Source organism: Aotus nancymaae, unplaced genomic scaffold (genome assembly GCF_030222135.1).
Source record: "Aotus nancymaae isolate 86718 unplaced genomic scaffold, 86718_ANA_hifiasm-v0.15.2.pri h1tg000003l, whole genome shotgun sequence".
NCBI lineage: Eukaryota > Metazoa > Chordata > Mammalia > Primates > Aotidae > Aotus > Aotus nancymaae.
The window spans coordinates 73,070,058-73,095,800 of record NW_026988414.1 but is presented as its reverse complement, the minus strand read 5'-3'; the positions used below and the strand labels follow the sequence as shown (position 1 = coordinate 73,095,800).

General features: G+C 44.3%; 1 protein-coding gene across 2 annotated transcripts in view; it reads right to left on the bottom strand.

Moving 5' to 3' along the window:
• Positions 1-23,417, bottom strand: part of ARID3B (AT-rich interaction domain 3B) — a 59,989-nt gene extending 36,572 nt beyond the window's left edge. The window contains exons 1-2 of one of the 2 annotated variants that reach the window (XM_012475922.3): positions 23,378-23,417; positions 20,225-20,847 (exon numbers count right to left, since the gene is read on the bottom strand). In XM_012475922.3, the coding sequence (XP_012331345.2) occupies positions 20,225-20,770 (546 nt within the window). In that variant the 5' untranslated portion in view covers positions 20,771-20,847; positions 23,378-23,417. Of the gene's footprint in view, positions 1-20,224; positions 21,423-23,377 lie in introns of those variants that run through there. The other variant, XM_012475923.3, reaches the window with a different exon arrangement.
• Between the last annotated feature and the right edge of the window lie 2,326 nt (positions 23,418-25,743).

Below are 25,743 nucleotides of genomic sequence, written 5' to 3'. Positions count from 1 at the left end.
CCTTCCGCTGTCAGGTAACTTTAGCAGGAACCAGAAACAGCCTTCCCACCTCTTACTAGCAGCAGAGATCAATTCAAACTCAGTGGCTTGGAAAAAGAGCTAAAGGACACTTTTCCGATTAAGCTGTAGAAAGGGGGCAGATCAGGGGAGGAAGAGAGGGCAGCGGTCTCACCTTTCCACTAGGCACAGAATCACTCCATGCAATGATCAAGAAGACTGTCCAGAAATAGGTATTCCTATAAAAGGAGGCAGAAAAACTAAAATGCAATGTTGGTGATGAGGACACCCTGATGCCAAGGCATGAACTGGCCCAGCCAAGTCCAAGTCTGAGAGCCACAGAGCTAAGTCCCAGCTTCTTTTCTCTGCAGAATCTGAGTTGGCGGCACTATGGCTTCCTCCAACCCGGGAGCTACCACATGAACTTCCATAATAGTTACCGACATCCATTCACACCACAGAGGCTCCACTCAGAGTTGCACAAAGTCAAAGCCGGAGAGCCCAACACAGGAACACTTCACTGGACTCACAGGTGACGACAGAAAGGAAAGCAGACCTAAGAGGTTGAGAAACTTGCCCAGAAGTTTCGTAAAACTTCTTTCCCCCAAATTACACATTTTAAATGTATAGGAAGAACATTTTTAAAAATTGCTATCATAAGTTATTTTATAAAATTTTAAAAATCCCTCCTTTATTTTCAAATTTGGGATTCCTCAGGCAGAACACAGTCACGGTTTGTGTTTAAAAGTCAGCCCCATTCACAGATTTTCAGAGCTTCTCCTAGGGCTTCCTCCAGGTCCACACCCCCATCCCAGGGGTGCTACTATGATGTACACATTCCTTCTCTGATGACAGCTGTCCCCGTGCCACCTGCCACCTGCCACCTCTACCAGGCTGTGAGGCTCTCTCACACAAGGATAGTGACTGAGTCCTCTGTGATGCTGGTGCATCAAGCATAGGGCCTGACAGATGGTCCAGGCTCAAATGAATGTTAGTACCTGAAGAACAAGCCAACAACAATAAACTTAGGAGACTCAGCACAAGCTAAGTGAGGAATCTGGGGGGAAAATCAGAACACACTAGTTCTCAATGGCAACCCTAGAGAAGGGTTCTAGAAGGCAATGTAAGTTATTTCCTGAAGACAGCAGGTTAATTTTTGGGCACAAGAGGTAAACATAAGAATTTGCATTTTTAATAAAGGGGCCCATCATTCATATGTAAAATTAGCAAAGCTTCAAAAAATGATAATTTCAATGACAACAAGGGTTGGTAAAATGGGATCTCCCGAATTCCCATAATGGAAATATAAAATAGCATGACCTTTCTGGAAAGTCACTTGCCTTAAAATGCCTATCACAATAACAGCAGCAGCAGCAATGACTAATAATTGAATACAGATACTCCTCAACTTATGATGGGAACCAGGCGAGGTGGTTCGTGCCTGTAATCCCAGCACTTTGGGAGGCCATGGTGAGAGGACTGCTAGAGACTGGGAGTTTCAGGCTGCAGTGAGCAGCAATCACACCACTGCACTCCCACCTGGGCCACAGTGAGACCCTCTCTCAAAAAAACAAAACAAAGCAAAACAAAACAAAACAAAACAAAACAAAAAAATACTTATAATAGTGTTAACAACCCAATATACTCATCAGAAGTTGAAAATATTGGGCCAAGCATGGTGGCTCACGCCTGTAATCCCAGCACTTTGGGAGGCCAAGACAGGCAGATCATCTGAGGTCAGAAGTTTGAGACTAGCCTGGCCAACATGGTGAAACCCTGTCTCTACCAAAAATACAAAATTAGCCGGGTGTGGTGGTGCATGCCTGTAATCCCAGCTACTCGGGAGGTGGAGGCAGGAGAATCGCTTCAACCTGGGAGGCAGAGGTTGCAGTGAGCTGAGATCGCACCATTGTACTCCAGCCCAGGCAACAGCGGGACTCCATCTCAAAAAAAAAAGAAAGAAAGAAAAAAGAAAAGAAAAGAAAATATTGTCAGAAATGCATTTAATACACCTAGCCTACTGAACATCATAGCTTAACCTAGCCTACTTTTTTTTTTTTTTTTGAGACAAAGTCTTGCTCTGTCAACCCCAGCTGGAGTGCAATCTAGCCTACCTTAAACGTGCTCAGAACACAGGCCTTAGCCTACAATTAGGCAAAATCATTTAATACAAAGCCTATTTTATAATACTGTGTTGAGTATCTTGTAATTTACTGAATACTATAATGTAAGAAGAAAACCAGAATAGTTGGATGGGCACTTGAAGTAGTTTTTACTGAGTGTGTATCGCTTTTGTAGCACCATAAGGTTGAAAAATAGTGAGCTGAACCATCTTAAGTCAGTGACTGTCTGTGCTAACTACTTGCCAGGCAGGATTCCAGCATTTCATATGTATTGACAATCCTCAGCACAGTGCTCTGAAGTGGGTACGATACTAACCCTACTCTTCAGATGAGAAAACAAGGCACAAGGAAAACTGAGTGACTTGGTTACAAAGTAACCAAATGGTGGAGCTGAGACTCAACTGCAGGCAGGGCAATTCAAGTCCCTGCTTATTACTGCCTCACTTTCTTAAGTCTCCTCCTGATCTCGTAATTCTGGTCTGTGACTCTAGCCTAAGGAAATAACTAGAAATACAGTACAATTTTATTTATAAGAGTAAAAAATTAAAAGCAGTCTAAATGTCTGACATTAAGGGAATGGGCAACACATGTGAAGGTGCTATCCACGTGATAAAACATTATGCAGCCATTAAAAACAGCAACACTCTTTAAACACATTGATTCCTATTCGTTCTATTAATCCTTCTCATTCATTCTAGATGTAGGAAAGGTCTATGATTAAAAATACAACCACAAAGTATTAAGAATAGAGAAGAATACTTTTTGTAGAGAGGGAAAGTCTTCTCAAGTATGACAAAAACCATAAAGAGAAACAGTAAGTTTAGCCACATCAAAATTTTAAACTCCTATTTGATGAAAGAAGCACATATCAAGTTGAAAGACAAACTATGGGCTGGGCACAGTGGGTCACACCTATAGTCCCAGCACTTTGGGAGGCTGAGGCACAAGGATTGCTTGAGCCCAGGAGTTTGAGACCAGCCTGGGCCACAGAGCATGACCTTGTCTCTACAAATTGAAAAAAAAAAAAGACAAATGGCTGGGTGCAGTGGCTCATGACTGTAATCCCAGCACTTTGGGAGGCTGAGGCGGGTGGATCACGAGGTCAGGAGTTCCAGACTAGCCTGGCCAATATGGTGAAACCCTATCTCTATTAGAAATATAAAAATTAGAAGGCATGGTGGCACGTGCCTGTAGTCCCAGCTACTCAGGAGGCTGAGGCAGAAGAATCGCTTGAACCCAGAGGTTGCAGTGAGCCGAGATCGTGCCGTTGCACTCCAGCCTGGCAACAGAGAGAGACCCCGTCTCAAAAGATAAAATAAAATAAAATTTAAAAAGACAAACTATAAAAAACATTTGAAACATACATAAAGACCAGGGCCTATGCAAAAGGCTATTAAAAGGTAAGAAAAAGATAAACAGAACAGAAAATGGGCATAGGCTATAAAGCAATTCATAAAACAGATACAAAAGGCAAATAAACATGAAAAGAGAGCAAAAATAAAAGGACTGATAATAACCAATGTTGGCAAGGGTTTGGGAAAATATATTACCAGCAGTAAAGTAGAGTAATATCTCTGAGGGTGATTTAACAGTATATATTGAAAAGCTAATATATACAGATACACCTAATCAACATCTATAATAATCTAACCCACCATAAAAATACATATACCAGGGCATACGGTTACACACACCACACAGACACATACACAAGTACATTCACATTCGCATGTCCTGTGACTGCACGCTTTAGTCAGTAAATACATAGAAACAGTCCTGAAGCTGTTTCACTCCTACTTGTGGTGTGTAAGGACACAGAAAGGCAACAGGACATCATGGTACTTTTTTAACTACCAATATTTACTCTGCATTTTTCTATATTGTTTTAACTTCCATTAGCACAGATTCATACCACTTATGTGATTTTAAATAAATAATTATAAAAACATGAAAAAACAGATCTCCATGAACACTCATGGAGGACTGCCAGAGCAGTGAGTATAAAAGCAAGTGGTAGAACAATACGCAGAACAGACAAAATACACTTGTGAAAAGAAAAAGCTCCAAAAAGGTGTGGACCACACTGTTAACCATTACACCTGAAGAGCTGGACTTGTATTTCAGACATTTCCCTATTTCTAAAATTATTTGAGTTACTATTACTTCTGTAATGTATTTTGAAAACTAAAATATTTTAAAATAATACTTTCAATTGTTCATGGCCTGTTAGGTGATAAAAGCTAAGCACAAAATTGTAGATAATTGTTTTTCTTTTGAGACAGAGTCTTGCTCTGTTGTTCAGGCTGGAGTACAGTGGCGCAATTGTGGTTCACTGCAACCTCCACCTCCCAGGTTCAAGAGATTCTCCTGCCTCAGCTTCCTGAGTAGCTGGGATTACAGGTGTGTGCCACCGCTCCGGCTAATTTCTGTGGTTGTTTTTTCAGTAGAGACAGGGTTTCACCATGTTGCCCAGGCTGGTCTTGAACTCCTGGGCTCAAGCGATCCACCTGCCTTGGACTTCCAAAGTGCTGGGGTTACAGGTGTGAGCCACTGCACCCAGCCTGTATATAAAATTTAAAACGATATCTACGGTAGGCATTTTGCTCCTAAGTTATGTGGGTGTAGTGATTACATTTTCTTCTTTACAAATTTTTATATTTTCCATGTTTTCTAAAATAAGCTTGCATTACCTTGACAATCAGGAAAAATAAGTAAAAGTCATTTGTAGAGTAATAAAACCACTGAAAAAAGATCATTTTTCTCCTGTTCTATCTGGAAGGGAGGAAGAGAGTATGGAGCTAGAAGTCAGGCCACCTGGGTTCACTGCCAGCTTCCCGACTGTGAGACCACAAGCTTCCCACTTTACCTTTTTTCTCATCTGTAAAGAAAACAAACACTTAAAGGGGATAATATTAGGGCCTGCCTCACACAATGAAATGAAATAAGGTACTTGGCACATAAGAGGTCAAAAAGTCTTAGCAATTAAAAAACAAAAGCAAGAAAACAAGCAAACAAAGCCGTGAATGAGGCTAGTCTGATGTGAAGGAACTCCACTATCTCCCTCCTTCCTTCCCCAAAGAAAACCTCACAAAGAAAAGCTGGATAACATTTAACACCCTACCCCTTGCACACATAGCTGAGCTTGAAACCCAGAAAGCAAGCAGAGTCCACAGCAGCAGAAACAAAATGGTAGCAATCAGTGAGCAAATGGCAAAACTGCAGGGCTCAAGGGAGAACGTGACCTGAATAGGGTTCTTAAGAGCTGAGTGCTGAACTGGGAGCTGGAGATTGAATCAACCCCAAGAGAAGGGAGTCCAGGCTGCAGGCCCCTGCATGCCAGGAACCAGAACTGAAATAACTGCATAAAGCCAGAAGCCATGAGAGACCACATTCACTACCCGCCATGAACTGGACCTAAAAAAACTGCCCACCAGCCTGGCGAAGCAGCAAGGAACCTTGCCATCTGGCAGGGGACTCAAACTGAGGGACTCTCAGTAGGCGCAAATGCAGGCTTCAAATTCACACTACCCAAACCAATGCAACCAGCTAAACTTGTGCAGCCCCAGCAGAGGGAAAAACAAAACTCCTCTTAGGAATGCTTCCACTATCCAAGGCACATGGGACTCCTACAGAAGCAAATCCTCATTCAAAATGAATTTACACTGAAAAAAACAAAAAAACAAAAAAACAAACCACTTCAAGAGGAAATAAACCATCATCAGGGAGAGTAACATGACACAGGAAGAACTTGCACCCCAGGAATTAGAGATAATAATAGAATCTAAAAGAATCTTTAAAATAAGCATGTTTAAAAAGAATGGCAGACTGTTGATACTTGTTGAAAGCTGATTAAAGAACACAGATGGTTCGTTACCATTCTTTTTTTGTATGTATGAAATTTCCATAAATGAGTTTTAGCAATCCCAAAATATAAAGTTTTAAAAAGTCAAAGATGTTCAAAGAGCTAAAGGAACAGAAACCATAAAGAACAGGTAGATTTTTAAATGCCAAAAAATTTATAAACAAACACAATAATTAAGACAAATCATTTTTAAAGAGCTATAAAGTAGAACAGATAGAGGTGGAGAGAATTAGAAATTAGAAAATTAAATGTGAAAATAATCCAGAATGCAAGAGAGTGACATAAATAGGTATGATTTTAAAAGAAAAGATGCATAGAAGACTGAATGAGAAGGTTCAAATACCTCTATTAGAATACTGATTAAGAAAAAACAGTAACCAAGAAAAAAACAGACACAAATCAGACTGAAGGAGGAGACAGAGACCCAAGTGGAATGAAAGTCCAAACCTAGACTACTATAGTGGAAGTGCAGAATAGCAGAGTCAAAAAGAAAAAATCTTAAAAGCTACAAGAGAAAAAAGATCCTCCCTACTCCCTTGGACATGACCATATTGAAATTAGGCCAATTAATAACCTTGCAATGGCCTCTAAGTATTCAAGTGAAAGAAAGAGTTGTAAGTCTCTCACTTTAAATCAAAAGCTAGAAAAAGACTAACAGATTGACACTAGATTTCAACAAAAATACTTGCTAGGAGACAATGAAATCTTTTTTTTTTCACTTTTTTTAATTTATATTTTTATATTTTTATTTTATTTTATTTTATTTCCAATGGGAGGGAGGGATTGAGGGAGTCTACTTTTTTTCTTTTTTTTTAAATTTATTTATTTGTTTATTTATTTTACAATGAAATCTTATCATTAAAGGTGCAGAGAAAAATAATGGTCAACCTAGAATCTAAAGCTATGAGCAACGGTACAAAAAAGAAAAAGATTATTTTTTAAAGTTTCAAACATACCACATTTTTTTTTTTTTTTTTTTTTTTGAGACAGGGTCTCGGTCTGTCATCCAGGCTGGAGTGCATGGCACCATCATAGCTCACTGCAGCCTCCATCTCTCAGGCTCAAGTGATCCTCCCGTCTCAGCCTCCCAAGTAGCTGGGACTATAGGCGTGTAACACCCTATCTGGCTAATTTTTTTGTTTTTTGGTAGAGTCAGGGTTTCATCATGCTGTCCAGACTAGTCTTGAGCTCCTGGGCTCAAGCAATCCACCTGCCTTGGCCTCCCAAAGTGTTGGGATTACAGGTATGAGCCACCATGCCTGGCTTAAGACTTTTATTACACAGAAGTCTCTGGTAAAAAAAAGTTAGTAAATAAAGAAAAAGGAGGCCTGGGCACGATGGCTCATGTCTGTAATTCCAGCACTTTGGGAGACCGAGGCAGGTAGATCATGAGGTTAGGAGTTCGAGACCAGCCTGGCCAATATGGTGAAACCCCATCTGTACTAAAAATGCAAAAATTAGCTGGGCATGGTGGCACATGCCTGCAGTCCCAGCTAGTAGGGAGGCTGAGGCAGGAGAATCACTTGAACCCAGGAGGTGAAGGTTGCAGTGAGCCAAAATAGTGCCACTGCATTCCAGCCTCAGCAACAGAGTGAGATTCCATCTCAAAAAAAAAAAAAAGAAAAGAAAAGAAAGAAAAAGGATTGAGCCCCGAGGGAATGAGTATGATACAAGTAATGGCAAAAAAAATGGATAAACTTGGTAAGTCTAAATAAATGATGACTGCTAGGGGAAAAAAAACTAATTTAAACAAATGAGAACTAAAATACTGGCCACCATAAATGGTAAAATGGGATTGGAGAGGTAGATGTTATAAAAACTAGAATTTCTAGCTGGGCATGGTGGCTGATGCCTGTAAACCCAGCATTTTGGGAGGCTGAGGTGGGAGGATCAAGAGGTCAGGAGATTGAGACTATCCTAGCCAACATGGTGAAACCTATCTTTTTTTTCCTTCCTGTGCCCCCCGCCACCACTGTGAAACCCATCCTTAATAAAAATACAAAAATTAGCCAGGCATGGTGGCGCGTGTCTATGATCCCAGCTACTCGGGAAGCTGAGGCAGGAGAATCACTTGAACCTGGGAGGCAGAGGTTGCAGTGAGCCAGGATGGCACCACTGCACTCCAGCCTGGCTCGAGCAAGATTCTATCTCAAAAAACAAAAAACAAAAAACAAAAAACAAAAAAACTAGAATTTCTAAGATACCAATGTTTGAAAGCACAGCACACCTTGTTTCCAACAGCATGTGCTCACTTCGTGTCTCTGTGTCATGTATTGGTAATTCTCGTATTTCACACACTAAGTATTCAAGTGAAAGAAAGAGTTGTATGTCTGTCACTTTCAATCAAAAGCTAGAAATGATTAAACTTAGTGAGGAAGGTATGTTGAAAGCCTAGACAGGCTGAAAACTAGGCCTCTTAAGTCAAACAGGTAGGCAAGTTGTGAATGCAAAGAAAGAGTTCTTAAAGGAAATTAAAAGCAAAACAGGGGGCCGGATCTGGTGGCTCACACCTGTAATCCAAAGAGGGCAGATCACAAGGTCAGGAGTTTGAGACCAGCCTGGCCAATGTGGTGAAACCCAGTCTCTAATAAAAATACAAAAATTAGCCAGGTGTGGTGGCATGTGCCTGTATTCCTGGCTACTCAGGAAGATGAGGCAGGAGAATTGCTTGAACCCAGGAGGCAGAGGTTGCAGTGAGCCGAGATTATGCCACTGCACTCCAGCTTGGGCAACAGAGCGAGATTCTGTCTCAAAAAAAATAAAGAAAAAGAAAAGAAAAAAACAAAGCAGGGCCGGGCGCGGTGGCTCAAGCCTGTAATCCCAGCACTTTGGGAGGCCGAGGCGGGTGGATCACGAGGTCAAGAGATCAAGACCATCCTGGTCAACATGGTGAAACCCCATCTCTACTAAAAATACAAAAAAAAATTAACTGGGCACGGTGGCGCGTGCCTGTAATTCCAGCTACCCAGGAGGCTGAGGCAGGAGAATTGCCTGAACCCAGGAAGTGGAGGTTGCGGTGAGCCGAGATTGCGCCATTGCACTCCAGTCTGGGTAACGAGCGAAACTCTGTCTCAAAAAAAAAAAAAAGAAAAAGAAAAAGAAAAAAACAAAGCAAAACAGCCTTATTACTGACATGGAAAATGTTTTCATGGCTTAGATAAAAGATGACACCAGTAACAACATTTTCTTACACCAAAGCCTAACCCAGAGCAAGGCCCTAACTCTCTTTAATTTTATGAAGGCTGAGAGAGGAAGTATGATGCAGAAGAAACGTTTGAAGCTAGAAGAGGTTGATTCGTGAGGTTTAAGGAAAGAAATCATTTCCCTAACATAAAAATACAAGCTGAGGCAGCAAGTGCTGACATAGAAACTGCAGCAAGTTATCCAGAAGATCTAGCTAAGATCATTGATGAAGGTCGCTACACTAAAAACAGATTTTCAATTTGTAGATAAAACAGCCTTATTTAAAAGAAGATGCCATCTAGGACTTTCATAGCTAGAGAGAAGTCAATGCCAAGCTTTAAAGCTTCAAAGAACAGAGTGACTCTTGTTTAGGGCCTCATGCAGCTAGTGACTTTAAATTGAAGCCAACACTTATTCATCATTCCAAAAATCCTAGGGCCCTTAAGAATTATCCTAAATCTACCTAGGCTGTCCTCTGCAAATAGAACAAAGCCTAGATGACAGCACATCTGTTTACAGCATGGTTTACTGAATATTTTAAACCCACTGTTGAGACCTACTGCTTAGAAAAAGGATTCTTTTCAAAATATTTCTAACCATTGACAAGGTACTTGATCACCCAAGAGCTTTGATGGTGATGTACAAGGAAATGAATGTTGTTTTCATGCTTGCTAACACAATGTCCATTCTGCAGCCCATGGGTCAAGGAGTAATTTCAACTTTTAAGGTTGAACTTTCGAATTACTTAAGAAATACATTTCATAAGGCTACAGCTGCCATAGATAGTGATGCCTCTGATGGATCTGGGCAAAGCACATTTGAAACCTTCTGGAAAGGATTCACTGTTGCCATTAAGAATATTTCATGATTCATGGGAGGAGGTCAAAATAGCAACTGGGGCTGGGCGAATCAAGAGGTCAGAAGTTCGAGACCAGCTTGGCCAACACAGTGAAGCTTGGTCTCTACTAAAGATACAAAAAGTTATCCGGGCATGGTGGTGCATGCCTGTAATCCCAAATACTCAGGAGGCTGAGGCAGAATTGCTTGAACTCGGGAGGCAGAGGTTGCAGTGAGCTGAGATTGCATCATTGCACTCCAGCCTGGGTGACAGGGCAAGACTGTCTCAAAAAAAAAAAAAAAAAAATAGTGATCAGGAACAGTGGCTTATGCCTGTAGTCACAGCACTTTGGGAGGTTGAGGCAGGAGGGTCACTTGAGCCGGGAATTTGAGACCAGTTTAGGCCATACAGTAAGACCCTGTTTCTACAAAAAATCTTGAAAATTAGCTGGGCATGATGGCACATGCCTTTGGCCCCAAGCTACTCAAGTGGCTGAGGTGGGAGGATCACTTGAGCCCAAGAGGTTGAGGCTGCAGTGAGCTGTGACTGCACTCCAGCCTGGGTGACACAGTGAGACTCTGCCTCAAATAAAAAAAAAAGAATCAATGTAGTAAACTTCACTGTTGTCTTATTCTATGAAATTGCCATAGCCACTCCAGCCTTCAGTAACTACCACCCAGATCACTCAGAAGCCATCAACATAAAGGCGGGACCTTCTACCAACAAAAAGATTACAACCTGCTGAAGGCTCAGATGATTGTTACTGTTTTTCTCATAATGAAGTGTTACTTTAATTTTAATTGGCAAATAATAATTATATATAGTAATGAGGTACACAGTGTTGTTTTCATATATATAATGTATGGTGATCTGATCAGGGTAATTAGCTTATCTATCACCACAAACATCTATCATTTCTTTGTGCCGGAAACATTAAAGAGCAATAAAACATTTTAATTAAGGTATGTACATTTTTTTTTTTAATTTGGGATGGAGTCTCACACTGTCGCCCAGGCTGGAGTGCAGTGGCATGATCTCGGCTCACTGCAACCTCTGCCTCCTGCGTTCAAGTGATTCTCCTGCCTCAGCCTCTCCAGCAGCTGGGATTATAGGCTCCCACCACCACGCCTGGCTAATTTTTCATATATTTTTTAGTAGAGACAGGGTTTCACTATGTTGGCAAGGCTGGTCTCGAACTCCTGACCCTGTGATCTACCCGCCTCAGCCTCCCAAAGTACTGGGATTACAGGTGTGTGCCACTGCGCCTGGCAGAGGATGTGATGGTTAAGGAGTGAACTGAAGGTTGGGTAAGTTTGCCTAGACAAGAGTGTTCTAGACAGAAGAACTGACATATGCAAAGGCCAGGGTAACTGGAGCACTGTGATAGATCAGGAGATTGTCAAAGATAAGGCTGGATAAGCAGGCAAGGGTCAGATCATGCAGATTTTGGATTTTATAATTAGAGCAACTGACATCATACTTAGAGGGCATTAATGCAGTGACATAATCTGATTTTTTTTAGAAGATGGCTCTAGCTGCTGTGTAGAACATGGATTAGAATCGGGGAGGGGTAGGCACAGAAACCCAGTGAGAGCTATAGTGGTAGATAGGTAGTCTGGACCAGGTAGGTGATGATGCAGAAGGCAGGAGTAGCAATACTCTAGACATTCAGATGAGAGAACTGGTAAGACGTGGTGATGGACTGGACATAGGGAGTAATAGAGTAGGGGGTATGAAAGACAGTCAACTCTAAGAGTTTGATATGAATGACCAAGTGAAATGAAATGCCATTTACTGAGAAGGAAAGTAAAGGAGGAAATAATTGTAGGAGAGGAGGTTGGAAATCAAGAGTTCAGTCTCACAGGTATTAAACTTAAGATGCTAGTAAAACATCTCAACAGAAATGCCAAGCAATTGGAGTTATCTTAGACTAGAAATGTGGGCTCAAACAATATATACTGGAGTTATTGGCTTACAGATAGTATTTAAAGCCAGAAGAGTGAAACTCCTCAGGGAGAACACACAGAGAAGTGAGCTTAAGAGTTAACCCTGGGGAATTCAGCATTTCAGAGGCCAGAGAGAAGAGAAAAAGTTGAAGAGATAATGGAAAACAAATAGGTCGGGTGCAGTGGCTGACGAATGTAATCCCCACACTCTGGAAGGCCGAAGTGGGAGGATTGCTTGAGTCCATGAGTTCAAGACCAGCCTGGGCAACATGGTGAGATCCAATCTTACAAAAAGAAAAATTAGCAGCAATACCACTGATTTGATAATGGAAACAAAAAAAAAAAGAAAGAAAAATTAGTGATGCATGCCTGTAGTCGCAGCGGCTCAAGGAGGCTGAAAGCAGGAGGATCACTTACACTTAAGAGGTCAAGGTTGCAGTGAGCTGTGTTTGTGCCACTGCACTCTAATCTGTGCAACAGAGTGAGACCCTGTCTTCAAAAAAAAAGAAGGAAAGAAAGAAAAAAGGAAAGGAAAAGAAAAAATAAGCATAAGCAGAATGAAGGATTATAGAAAGCAAAAGAAGAGAATGTTCAAGGAGGGAGTGGTCCACTGTATCCAGTAATGCTGAGAAATCAATGAGGTCAGGGCAGGCTGGGCTTAGCAACATGGAACTTTAGGAACGTGGAAGAGACAGAGATCAGACTGGATGTGTTGAGGAGTGAGTAGGAGGTGACAAAGTGGAAATAAAGAGTAAAACCAAGTCCTCTGAGAAGCTTTGTTGCAAGGAAGTGGGGATACTTAGGAATAGAAAAAAAGCTGGCAATTATGCGCAGTCAAGAGAAAATTTTTTAAAAGTGGTCTATCATTTTCTTGTTAACAACTGACTCAAGTAAAATTTAAGATCAAAGGTTTTTGTTCTTGTTTTTAAGTCTAGGAGAGAAAAGATGTGGACATGTGGAAATGGCCTGGAAGAGAATGAGCCCAAAGAGTCAGGCAATGGAGGATTCACTGATGGAGCAAGTCCCTGGGAACCTGGGGGTGGGGTGGGGGATGGGATCTGGACACATGTAGAGAAATTAACTTAGCCTCTGGTGAGAGGGATAAGGACCCAAGTCAGGTCAATGACCATGTATTTATAAGGACTTAGTATCTATAAAGCTTACTTCTACCTAAAAAAAAAAAAAAATGCACATATCCCTATGCTAACATGGAAAGATACAGCTTCAGAAGTGCCATGGTTTAAGCTCATATAATCCTGAAAGGTTTCAGAGAACTTCAGAACACCAGAGTGTGGTCGTGGCTCTAGAAAACCTGAAAAGGAGTTGTTTTAGAGTAGTGGGTAGGATTTATGGAGCATCTTACCTACAAAGGTCATAAAGACTGAAAAACTGCCGGGCGCGGTGGCTCACGCCTGTAATCCCAGCACTTTGGGAGGCCGAGGCGGGTGGATCACGAGGTCAAGAGATCGAGACCATCCTGGTCAACATGGTGAAACCCCGTCTCTACTAAAAATACAAAAAATTAGCTGGGCACGGTGGCGCGTGCCTGTAATCCCAGCTACTCAGGAGGCTGAGGCAGGAGAATTGCCTGAACCCAGGAGGCGGAGGTTGCGGTGAGCCGAGATCATGCCACTGCACTCCAGCCTGGGTAACAAGAGCGAAACTCTGTCTCAAAAAAACTATAGGATTGACCCTTGAACAACATGGATTTGAACTGCCTGGGTCCACTTACATGTAAATTATTTTCAACCAAACTTGGATCAAAGACAAAATTTATGGGATGTGAAACCCATGTATATGGAAGACTGACTTTTAGTATACGTGGGTTCCACAGAGTTAACTGCAGGACTTGAGTATGCTTGAATTTTGTTACATGTGGCGGTCTTAGAACCAATCCCCTGAATATGAGAGATGATGGTAGCTTCAAAAAGGACTTAGGTGTTAATATCGATTGGACCTAACCTTTGTATGGTGGCATAAATCTTGCAAAGCTCTTCTGCACTCATATTTTCCTTCTACCTTTATAATATCCTTAAAATGGCTTCCTGAGGACAGTAGGAGAGGATTATCATCCTATCAGATAGATGTATGTATGGGTTCAGAGAGGCAGATTAGAACACTTGCCCAAAGTACTACTTGCCCAGGTGGTGGAAGTAGGGTCTAAATCCACATCCTCTGGCTCCAAAACCAATGCTGATTTAATAATTAAATCTGTTACTAGGTAACAAGTCTGCCAAGTATTTACACCTTAACCTTTTGGGGTTAATGTCTAGAAGAGCAACCAAGCTCTCTCGCATATCACCAAAGGTATCATGGAGTGCTGGGCTGAAATAATCACTGACAGAGTCAAGTAAGAGATCTCAAGTTCTAGGCCTCAAACTTGGGAGGGCCCAAGTGACAGTCTGTTCACCCGGATGACTACAGAGGAAAGATAAGAGCTCGGCACAGATATTGAAAGTAGGTGTCAAGAAAATTCAAGGTTGCCAAACTCCTCAGTCACTGGGACTGAAACACAAAGGAACAGTCTCTGGCGCTGTCTGATGAAAGTGAAGCTTATGTTCTCTTTCTGGTTACACAATCTAGAGCACAGTTTCTCAACCTTGGCATGACTGTCATTTTGGACCAGATAACTCTTTGTTGTTGGGGGGCTGTCCTGTGCATTATAGGATGTTTAGCAGCATCCCCAGTCTACCCACTGGATGCGAGCAGCACACTTCCGCTGCCCCAGTCACAGCAATCAAAAATGTCTCCTGACATTGTGAAATGTCCCCTGGGAAGGGGCGGGGGTCGCCTCTAATCGAGAACCACTCATCTAGATGGATTCCATTGTGACTGCAGAAGGCAAGGGCATGCAAGGTAGCTCTACAAAGAACATGAGGAAAGCCTACTAACATTTTCTTTTTTGGGCAATAGTTTGCACAACTTTTACAAGAAACCTCGAATGCTCCATAATCATGCTGTATCATTTTTTTCTTTTCTTCCTTTTTTTTTGAGACGCCGTCTCACTCTGTCATCCAAGCTGGAGTGCAAGTGGCGCGATCTCGGCTCACTGCAATCTTTGCCTCCCAGGTTCAAGTGATTTTCATGCCTCAGCCTGCAGAGAGATTTTCATGCCTCAGCCTGGGACTACAGGTGTGCACAACCACACCCAGTTAATGATAATCATGCAGTATCTACCAAAAAAAGTAGGCCTATCCCAAGGGATCACACCTTACTTAGAGGAATGGCTTCTGGACACCGGTCAGTCAGTCATGGGATTAGAAAAAATGGACAGTAGTGTCTGCTAATTGCCCAGCAGGAAGTTGCCTCTCACATTAAGATGAGATTGATTTTGCTCATGGTTAAGAATAGGCTAAAAAACAAAACAAAAAACCCTGAAACTCCCCCTTCTCAAATCACATTCCCTGTGTCTCCCAGTGCCCATCTAACATGGGGATTCTTCCCATTTGCCATAGAGCTTCCTTCTGCTTCTGTACTGCAGAGGTACTTCTCCAACAAATTCAGAGAGAACCCACACAGCTGTCACAAGCTGAGGGTGCCCCAAGCAGCGTGGAGGTGCTCGAAATTGGTAATACCCTGTCCTTGCTAACACATGTGATTAGCAAGCTTTAGGATGTGTTAGGAATTCTTTAATTGCAAATATTCTGAAATTCAACCCTCCCATCCTAGAAGGCAATCATGAAACAAAACCTTGTAAAACATGCTAGAAAGGGAAGGTTAGAGGAGGGGGCCAACATTCATTGTGCAATGACTCCCAGTGCTTTGCACTGAATTGGCTGTCAACTTATGTTAAGACCCTGGTTGGATCACAGCTACACGCAGTAACCAAAGCGACTGCCAAAGTATGCAGAAAATCGGACACACGCACCCTGGCCCCCACATGCTTGTCAAGCCATCCTTCTTCTTTCTATTCTATGGAAGGGGGTCCAAATCCTTCTAGTAACCTATCTCTACCAATGGGCTCAAGGCAGACTCAGCCTGTGCTGCTTGAACCACCCTCTACCAGAAGGACAGAACAACACCCCCACAAGGCCAGCAACAACCTGCAGTTGGCTGTATGATCTCTTTGAGAAATGGAACACTCAGTTCTCTGTCTGTTTTCTTGTTTTACAATTATTTACTCTGCCCATAGGAATCTGATGGGTTTTGGAACACTCGGCTCAATGGCGTTATCCATCTTCCCATCACTGTGGCATCAGAGCATAATACCACACCCTAACAATCCAGGCCTTGAGAAGCAAATATTTTCCGAGAGTTTCTTCAGAGAGAATCCATGAAATAATTTTGACTTTACATGTTCTAAGTAAAGGATTTCAGCTGCAAAGAGTAATATATGGAACCCTTAAGCTTTCCCAGTTTCACTTTTCAGTTGGCAGATGCCTGTCCTCCCTTACCCCAAAATCTTGCAAAATACTTTTCAGTATTCCTGTTGGTTTGCCAAGCTATGCTATGCTGTAGACAAAATTAACTTTTTAAACTTTGGCACGTGAATGTTTGAAACAAAACCCTGTTTTAAAATATCTATGCTATATCACAGACTGGGTGGCTGGGCTCCAGTAGACTCAGGACAGAATCAAATTATTGTAACCTAAGTTCCAATCCACCTTGAGGTTCCCACACTGCCACCGCCAGACCTGGACTCCCTGAGGGAGAAACACGCCTTGTTTCATGGAGCACAGGTCTGGCACAAAGAAGCCACCGTAAAAGTTTGTTGTTTAAAAGAACAAGATGGACACTGTATCACATCAACAATAAGATCTGTGTCAGGGTGGCTGTGGTGGCTCATGCCTGTAATCCCAGCACTTTGCGAGGCCAAGACAGGCAGATCACTTGAGGTCAGGAGTTCAAGACCAGCCTGGCCAACATAGTGAAACCCCATCTCTACTAAAAATACAAAAAAAAATTAGCCAGGCATGGTGGCATGTGCTTGTAATCCCAGCTGCTAGGGAGGCTGAGGCATGAGAACTGCTTGAACCCAGGTGGTGGAGGTTGCAGTGAGTCGAGATCATGCCACTGCACTCTAGCCTGGGCAACAGAGCAAAGGTCTATCTCTAAAAACAAAAGGCCAGGCACGGTGGCTCACACCTATAATTCCAGCATTTTGGAAGGCCAAGGCAGGTGGATCACCTGAGGTCAGGAGTTTGAGACCAGCCTGACCAATATGGTGAAACTCTGTCTCTACTAAAAATACAAAATTAGCTGGGCGTGGTGGCGGGTACTTGTAATCCCAGCTGTGAGGGAGGTTGAGGCAGGAGAATCACTTGAACCCAGAAGGCAGAGGTTGCAGTGATCCAAGCTGGCACCACTGCACTCCAGCTTGGGCAACAAGAGCGAAACTTCATCCCCCTAAAAAAGATCTGTGTCAACTGTAAAGGTCTTTGTGATTGTTGCTGGAGCAAGGGATATTCTACTTTTGCACTCCATTAAGTTACATAAAGAAACAAAAGACTCTGAATAACAAAATAATCTAGTCTATATGTCTAAATATCCTGCTTATACCACAAAAAAAAAAAAAAAGAAAAAAGGAAAAAAACAATCTAGTCTAATGATTTGTAACGATTTCTATTCTACAGACTCTCCCAAAGAATATTATTATTTTTGGCCCTTCTAAAACATAACTAAAAAAAAGCCTTAAAATTCTTAAGCACATTATTTACTCCTTTAGAAGCAGAATTTATAGACAAGGAGAGCATAGACCAAATCAATTTTAAAAATTAAAGGGGAGGCCAGGTGCAGTGGCTCACGCCCGTAATCCTAGCACTTTGGGAGGCCGAGGTGGGTGGATCACCTGAGGTCAGGAGTTCAAGACCAGCCTGGCCATCATGGTGAAACCCCATCTTTAAAAAAGAAAATTAAAGGGGAAAAAGAGGTGCACATCTAAGGGCTGAAGTCATTGCTACCCAAAGCCCCCCCAGTTCAGTTCTTGATCTTCAAATCCTGGGGGAGGGTAACTTTTTGGATGAGGGATTATGCCTCAGCTACTCGGGTACTTATAAAACATTTTGGCAGACGCTCTGCCAGGCAGTCTATAATTAGTGAATATGCCTCAAAAACGTAAAGTGAACTCAAAGGGTTTCAAATGCCAACAGCCAGCCCCTTGAATACTGAGCTACGTAATCATAGGGCTGCCATCATCTAGATAACTTGGTGCTGGGTGCCCTGCCACGGTGCACACGTGTGCACACGCACATGCCAGTTCTGAAGAGTCTTTTTTTAAACCTCTAATGGCTTGACCTCAACACCTGCTACACTTCCTGAAGACAGGCTCTGGAGCTCCACTTGTTCCTCGCATGCGGCTGCACTTTCTAGGAACGACCGCACACATGCAGACGCTGGCCAGCTGCCAAGGCGGGGGCAGCCCAGCCGCCTCGGGCCTGAACTTTCCCAGCGCTGTCAGGGCAGGATCCCGCTATGAGCTGACTCAGCGGCCGGTATGGAACTCTGCCAACCACACAGCAGTGCGGGGGCAGCCGGCAACTCACAGATGTTTTGCTAAACCAAAGCAATCAGTGGGAGGCGGGTCTGGGCTGGCGGCCAGGGTGCTGCTGTCGTGGAAGTTGGGATTCTCTGATTCTAGTCCTAGCTCTGCTGCTAACTCCCTGGGTGATGTGAGCGAAAACCTCTGTGCATCTCAGTACCTCTCCTACTTTGGAGGCATGTCTGTGTGATGCAGGAGAAGATGGCACTGTTTACATAAAAGAGCTCCCGGAGTACTATTACCTACCACGTGCCTGGCACTGGACAAGCTTTCACGTGTGCCAGCTCGGTTAATCCTTACAACATCCTTGGGAGGCGCTTTCATTCTTTTGATTTCACAGATGAGAAGATAACAGGCTCAGGGCAATTCAGAGCCCAATTAAAAGATCACAAGGGCAATCAATGGAAGTGACGGGATTTGAACCCCACTTCTGGCTGCAAACGCTACTGCTGTAAAACTCAGGTCTACTGCACAGGCCTCCTGATCTGAGACATTTGATTTTTCAGGTTCCAGAGGACCTTTCTTATATGACTTCTCAGTTGCCCTGGGAAAACCCACAGCTTTTCACAAGTGATTTCTAAACAGTACCAATGGATCACAAGAAGTGTGTGTGCTTATGCGGGGTACCCAGGGACTACTGGTTTTATCATGAACTCCCTTCCTAAGCACCAAAAAGTCACTCAACCTGGAACAACTTATCATCACTCCCCTTCTTTGGGTGAGGAAAAACTATATTGTGGGTCACAAAGAGAAGATGAATCAGAAGTCAAAGGCCTGGCTAAGAACAAAGATTCCCTAGGCTCCACCCTCCAAGACAATTCATTAGGACTCTGCAATCTATATTTTTTACAAAGCTCCCTAGCTGACTCTGATGTTCAGTCATTTGGTAGTCACTTCAGCTTTCCCTGACTAAAAAGGAAATTTTGAGGTCCACCCTTCCCTGTTGTCTAGGGGATAACGTAAGAGTGAAATGAAATCACGTCTACAAGGCTCTTGGTTGGAAAATATACATGATACGAGTGCTTCTTTTCAGCTGTGTTTAGGTACAAAACAACCAGCTGTCCTTAAAAAGCATGATCCTGGGTTAGCCTGGAGCTAAGAAATTGTCTAAGCAAGAATGCTCTTTTACACTACTGTGAGAAAACATAATTATTAGAAAAACTCTAATTAGTCACACATCTCATTTTAGATATTCTTCGTGACATTGTTGCAACTTCATCCTTCCATAAAAAATGAGATTGTATTGACATTCTTTCCCATCAAACTTGGAAAAACCTATACTGGGCCGGGCGCGGTGACGCACACCTGTAATCCCAGCATTTTGGGAGGCCGAGGCAGGTTGATCACCTGAGGTCAGGAGTTTGAGACCAGCCTACCCAACATGGTGAAACCCCATCTCTACTAAATACAAAAAATTAGCCGGGTGTGGTGGTGCATGCCTATAATCCCAGCTACTTGGGAGGCTGAGGCAGGAGAAACGTTTGAACCTGGGAGGCGGAGGTTGCAGTGAGCCCAGATGGCGCCATTGCACTCCAGCCTGGGCAACAAGAGCGAAACTCCGTCTAAAAAAAAAAAAGAAAAGAAAAACCTTTATTAAGAGTAACATACATTGCATTGCTTTAATGAAGAAGACAAATATTAAGTAAGAAAAAATTCCAAGTCTATTCACGTCTAGGTTGTTGGTCACTGAAGTGTGGTGAGAAGGCACAGACTGGCACAGCCCCTGACGCTGTCAGTCCAGCACCCCTCTCCAGCCTTTAGGAAAAACAAACGACCTCCCATACCAGAGAGACTGACCTGCTTGAGCTGCTCATCCAGACTCCAGTTCGGCTGCCCGGCTGTGGAGACAGAAGGTGGGGCCTTGGAAGCATCTTTGGTATGGTCTTCTTTAGGCTGTTGTCCATGTGGTGGGAGCCCTGGTGCTGGAAGATTGGACATGGGTGCCACTCTGGGATCTTGGCGAGCTACTTGTTGCACATGAAAATATTTTGAAGCAGCCTGGGTTTCTTTCTCAGCCACCTCTGCAACTTCATCATCCCCATCCTCATCCTCCAAACCTCCTTCCTCTTCCTCAGGCTCTGAGTTCACATTGCCCCGTTCAAAACCTTGGGCCACTGCTGTGGTGGCTGGAACTCTGGCTAAGGGACCCAAGGGAGTGCTGCCAGAAGGCCTCCCAGGTGTGGCAGAAAGGAGAGTCGGCTGTGTGACCAGCTTTTGGGCATACAAGAACTGGGCTTCTCTCATCTGCTGGCCCTGCTTCTCTCTGGCATCCATCTGCAGAGGAGCCAGGTGCGGCTGCTTCTGCTGCTGCTGCTGCTGCTGCTGCTGCTGAAGTGGCTCCATTACCGCCTCAAGCTTCACCCGCAGAGTGGCATGACTCTGAACCTGGGCACAGCCCACCAGGCACACTGGGTCTAAACCTTAAATGATTAACAGAAAGCACAAAGAAGGAGGGGAAAAAACAACTATGTAAAACAGATATAAAAAGGTTTCCTTTCCTCCAGCAGAGGGCCATGAGTTCCGAACGCTAAACATACACTCCTAAACCTGAGTTTTAAGATGAGCGAGTTGTGGGGGTTTTGTGGGTGGGTAGGAAAAGGTGTGAAGAAGAGAAACAGGATCTAAGAGGGGAAACAGGGACTGAATCGCAGTAGTAGTAGCAGCAGACTACTGAGTAGCATACTATTAAAAGAAGTATATCCAGCCAATATCTAGGTCTGCTAACATGTGTTCTGATCTCTCTCCCTCTACCTTATCAAACAATCTGTGACTGAATTAATGTTATCGAACATTCATTACTGAAAAGGTAACTGGGTTTGCACTGTAGCAGAAGCTGTAACCATGCAAACAATAATAATAAAGGGAATGAACAGCCCACCTGCAAAAGAGAGAATATGTTCCCAAGCCCATCAGAGAAAGGTATCACCTCTAAGCTAGACCCAGAACTATCAGGTAAAAATCTCAAAGAAAAAGCAAGACCAAGCAAGTTGCTCTTGGGTTTAAACTTTTCGAATTTCCCCGATCAAGTTGCCAGCCTGCTTGTTGAGTAGACTGAGCCATACTAACTGGACAGTATAGCCTGAGAAAGAATCCAATTTCAACAACATGAAAGAAACACACAAGGAGGCAAGAGTCTCAAATTGCAATCGTCACTCAGAAGCAAACGGGGGGATTCCTCCGGAGATTTTAAAGTTAATTAACTTGAAACAGATATCAACATTGAACAAGTTAATGCTGCGTTTTTGTTTTTTGTTTTTTTTTTTTTTAATAAACAGCCAAGTAAATCTCTTCACATCCCCTTTCTTTCTGATTCATTTCTACTATGATATTCTCTGGCAAATACAAAAAGAAAAGGCTTTCTGGCCAAAAACATTCTGGGGGCAGGTTTATCTGCATTCTTACCAATCAGTCTCCAAACACACATCACTTTCACACCCTCTTCTTTAGCTCCCCCACCTCTCCCCTGCAGGCCCTCACCCCCAACAAATTCACTTGAGTTATGTTTCTTCAGCAAGTCTCCATAACTGAATAGATGACTATTCAAGGGCAAATTTTAGGTGAACAGGACTTGCAACATGGCGTACAGTTTTGTCATCACATGAAAGGAGCTGTACTGCACATGTTGGGACTTGATATCTGCATTGTTCCAGTGTTTTAGGATTGGGTCGAAAGACAAAAAAAACTAAGTGTCTTTATTTAGCATCTTCAAGAATTCACGGAGAAGTAATCACATTTTTAGCAATAAAAACTGCTTGGATTTAAGATTTTTTTCCAGGTTAGAGTAAAAAAGGCAGAAGTTTTAAAGCTAGGCCAATTAGGAGAGATAAAAATTCTCATTTGCTGTTTATCTTATAGCACTGTTTGTGTCTTTTGTATTTCTGTGAAAGATTCGAATTCCAATTTGCCTCTTACTGCCTTTACTTCCTCTCTTGGCACTTTAGAAGTGTGAGTTACGCTTGCAGCAATACTTTCATTCTGCTTTAGCTCTTCTTACAGTGTAAAAAAGTATGACAAAATTTACATCCACATTAAATTCAGTTGGTAAAAGTGTTCATTTAAAATGAAAACAATTTGGGTCAAATAAAATTACAGAATAAAGCAAATAATTCGGTGATCAATTTAAATGTCCTCATAGTCATTACAGTCAATCAATCACGATCGGAATAATTTCTAAACCAAGTCCTGCCAGTTACTGAACAACTGCTTCTTGTCTTGTGGCACCATCTTCTCTCAATGCTGTCCCCAGCAGAGGGGGAGGTGTCCCTCCCACAGCCTCTTATAGTAAGACTGAGATGACTCAGTTCTACAACTCAATACACACACCCTCCCCCAAAGAGCCCATCTTCCTGCAGTCCCTAACCAGACAGTGATCCAAACAATACCACCTGCCTACATTTGGAGAACTTATGTCTCAAATCTAAACCTCGTCATCCCTTCACACGGGCCCCTCCCCCATTTCCCCTAAAGTTCCCGGACCACCAAGCCTGGTGCAACGGACTGCCTGAAGCTTTGAACCCGGCCTGCTGACCATTCCCCTACCTTTGCTGCCGGATTCTTCTGGCCCCAGGCCCCTTCAAGTACTACAGCCCACCTCCCCGGTCACCCCAGCACGCCTCCCTCCATTCTTTATTCACCTCCCCCCATCCAGCCCTATCACTTTTACCTCTACCAACCCTCCCAGCCAATCCGCTGGCTCTTCTCCGATGGCCCCCGCCCCATCTATCTGCGCCCACTCAGCTCCAAGGCCCCTCGCCGTTCTCATCGCTTTATCTCAAATGCCCTAATGGGCACAGGGCGTCCGGGGCTCCCGCGGCGCTCTCACTTTCCTTCGCTGTCCCCGCGCCCCCGGCCCGCGCCTTCCCCTCTCTCTCCACACCTGCCCGGGGCCCTCCACCTGCCGCACCCTCCGCTCCCGCAGCGCGCGAGGGAGCCGGGACCCGTGGCGCTTACCTGTGCGGGGCGCTCCGGGTTTTCGGGCGGCGGAGGAGGCGGCCGCTCAGGCCCCGGCGCGGCAGCAGCGTCTCGGACTCCTCCGCAGCCGGGGGCCACAGCCGGGGCGGGGCCCGCACCGGAAGCGGCGCCGCGGGGCCGGACTGCCGGCCAGGGGCGGGGGCGGGGGCGGGGGCGGGGCGGGGGCGGGGCGGGGCGGGGCGGAGCCAGAGGGGACGGGGCGGACCCGAAGCCGGAAGCGGCTAAAAAGGGACCGAGGGGTGGGGCGAGGCGGAAGTGATTGCTAGGGACTGTGCCTCCCGACTGAGTCGTGGGAGGAAGCGGGTGGAAGCGGGCGGAAACTTCGGCCAATGGCAAAGTGCGGACACGCGGGGGTTCCGGTGTGAGTACTTCCGCGGGGAGTTGAAAAGAGCCGGGCTGGAGCTTTCTGAGCGTTTTCTGTTGCGGAGGTTGGTGTGGCTCCGGCGGCTGGTTGGGAGGAAAGTAAATAAAGAACAGAGGGGCGTAGGGTTTGCCACTGCTTCAGTCCCTTCAGTCTCCTGCCTTCAAGCCGGTCTTCCTCAGGGATTCCCGCGTTTAGATCAGCTTTTCTCTAAACTTCTCCGCCCATTCTTGGGACAGAACCCTGGCTGTTCCGAGAATATTGAGTCCCCTGGAGCCCTCTCACGTGAATTAGTATTTTCTATTCTCAGTTTCCAAAGGTCAGGATTATGTGCCAGGTGCTGTCACCTCTTGTAAAAATACTTGCTTCTCCGACGCTTTCTCTTAGACTCTGCCACCTGTTTCACCCCGCTTGGAGATAATCTGCCCATCTGTGTTATCCAGCTCCTTGTCATTATCCCCTCTGACTATCTTCCTTGACAATTTCAGAGCCTATATGGCCAACCCATTCAACATCGGGCCTCGTCCTTAGCGACCTTTATATCAGCCTTCCAATCCCAGTAAAAACCTGGACCTTGTCCCTCTAAACACTATCGCGTTACGACTCAGTAATTTTTTTTTTTTTTTTTGAAACGGAGTTTTGCTCTGTCGCCCAGGATGGAGTGCAATGGCGCAATCTCGGCTCACTACCACCTCTGCCTCCCAGGTTCAAGCAATTGTCCTGCCTCAGCCTCTCAAGTAGCTGGGACTATAGGCGCGCACCACCATGCCCGGCTAATTTTTGTATTTTTTATTTCTTTTTAATATCCAATGTGATAGTATAATTTTTGTATTTTTAGTAGAGACGGGGTTTCACCATGTTGACCTGGATGGTCTCGATCCATTTACCTTGTGATCTGCCCGCCTCAGCCTCCCAAAGTGCTGGGATTACAGGTGTGAGCCACTGCACCCGGCCAGGGCTCAGTAATTGAACAACACTCTCTTCAACCACAGCCTGCTATCCTCTCTCAGCTTAACTACTTTTAAATTATAGGCCAGGTGCAGTAGCTCACGCCTGTAGTTTCAGCACCTTGGTAAGGCTAAGTAAGGCAGGGGGTTCTCTTAGGCCCAGTAGTTGGAGACCAGCCTGGGTAACATGGTGAAACCCGGTCTCTACAAAAAATACAAAAATTAGTGGGGTATTTTGGCGAACACCTGTGGTCTCATCTACTCCAGAGGCTGAGATAGGAGATCACCTGAGCCCAGGAGAGGAGAGGCGGAGGTTGCAGTGAGCCGTGATTGTGCCACTGCTTTCCAGCCTGGGTGACAGAGACAATTTCCCCCTCCACCCCCCCGTTACAGTATAATAACTGTTCTTTCACTTTTTTTTTTAGACAGTGTCTCTGTCGCCCTGGCTGGAGTGCAGTGGCGCAGTGGCGCGATCTCGGCTCACTGCAACCTCCCCCTCCCGGGTTGAAGCGATTCTCCTGCCTCCGCCTCCCGAGTAGCTAGGATTACAGGCGCGCACCACCACAGCCAGCTAATTTTTGTATTTGTAGTAGAGACGGGTTTTGCCATGTTGGCCAGGCTGGTCTCAAACTCCTGATCTCAGGTGATTTGCCCGCCTGGGCCTCCCAAAGTGCAGGGATTACAGATGTGAGCCTGTTCTTTCACTTTATCAGAGCATCTAATCAGTTGAAAGCCTCTCCTTTATCTCTTATCTACTCTTCACTTCCTTATCCAGTTAAGATTCAATGGTATACCATTACAAACCTGCCCGTACTTAATCTTAATCCCACCACACTCCCCCTTTTCCCCAGCAAAATCCCTCATCCTGGATGGACCTACATGTTTCTCCTTGTTTGTACCTTGTCATAGAAAATCGTCCTGCTGAGGCTGTGCGCGGTGGCTCATACCTGTAATCCCAGCACTTTGGGAGGCTGAGGCAGGCGGATCACCTGAGGTCAGGAGTTCAAGACCAGAATGACCAACATGGTGAAACCCTA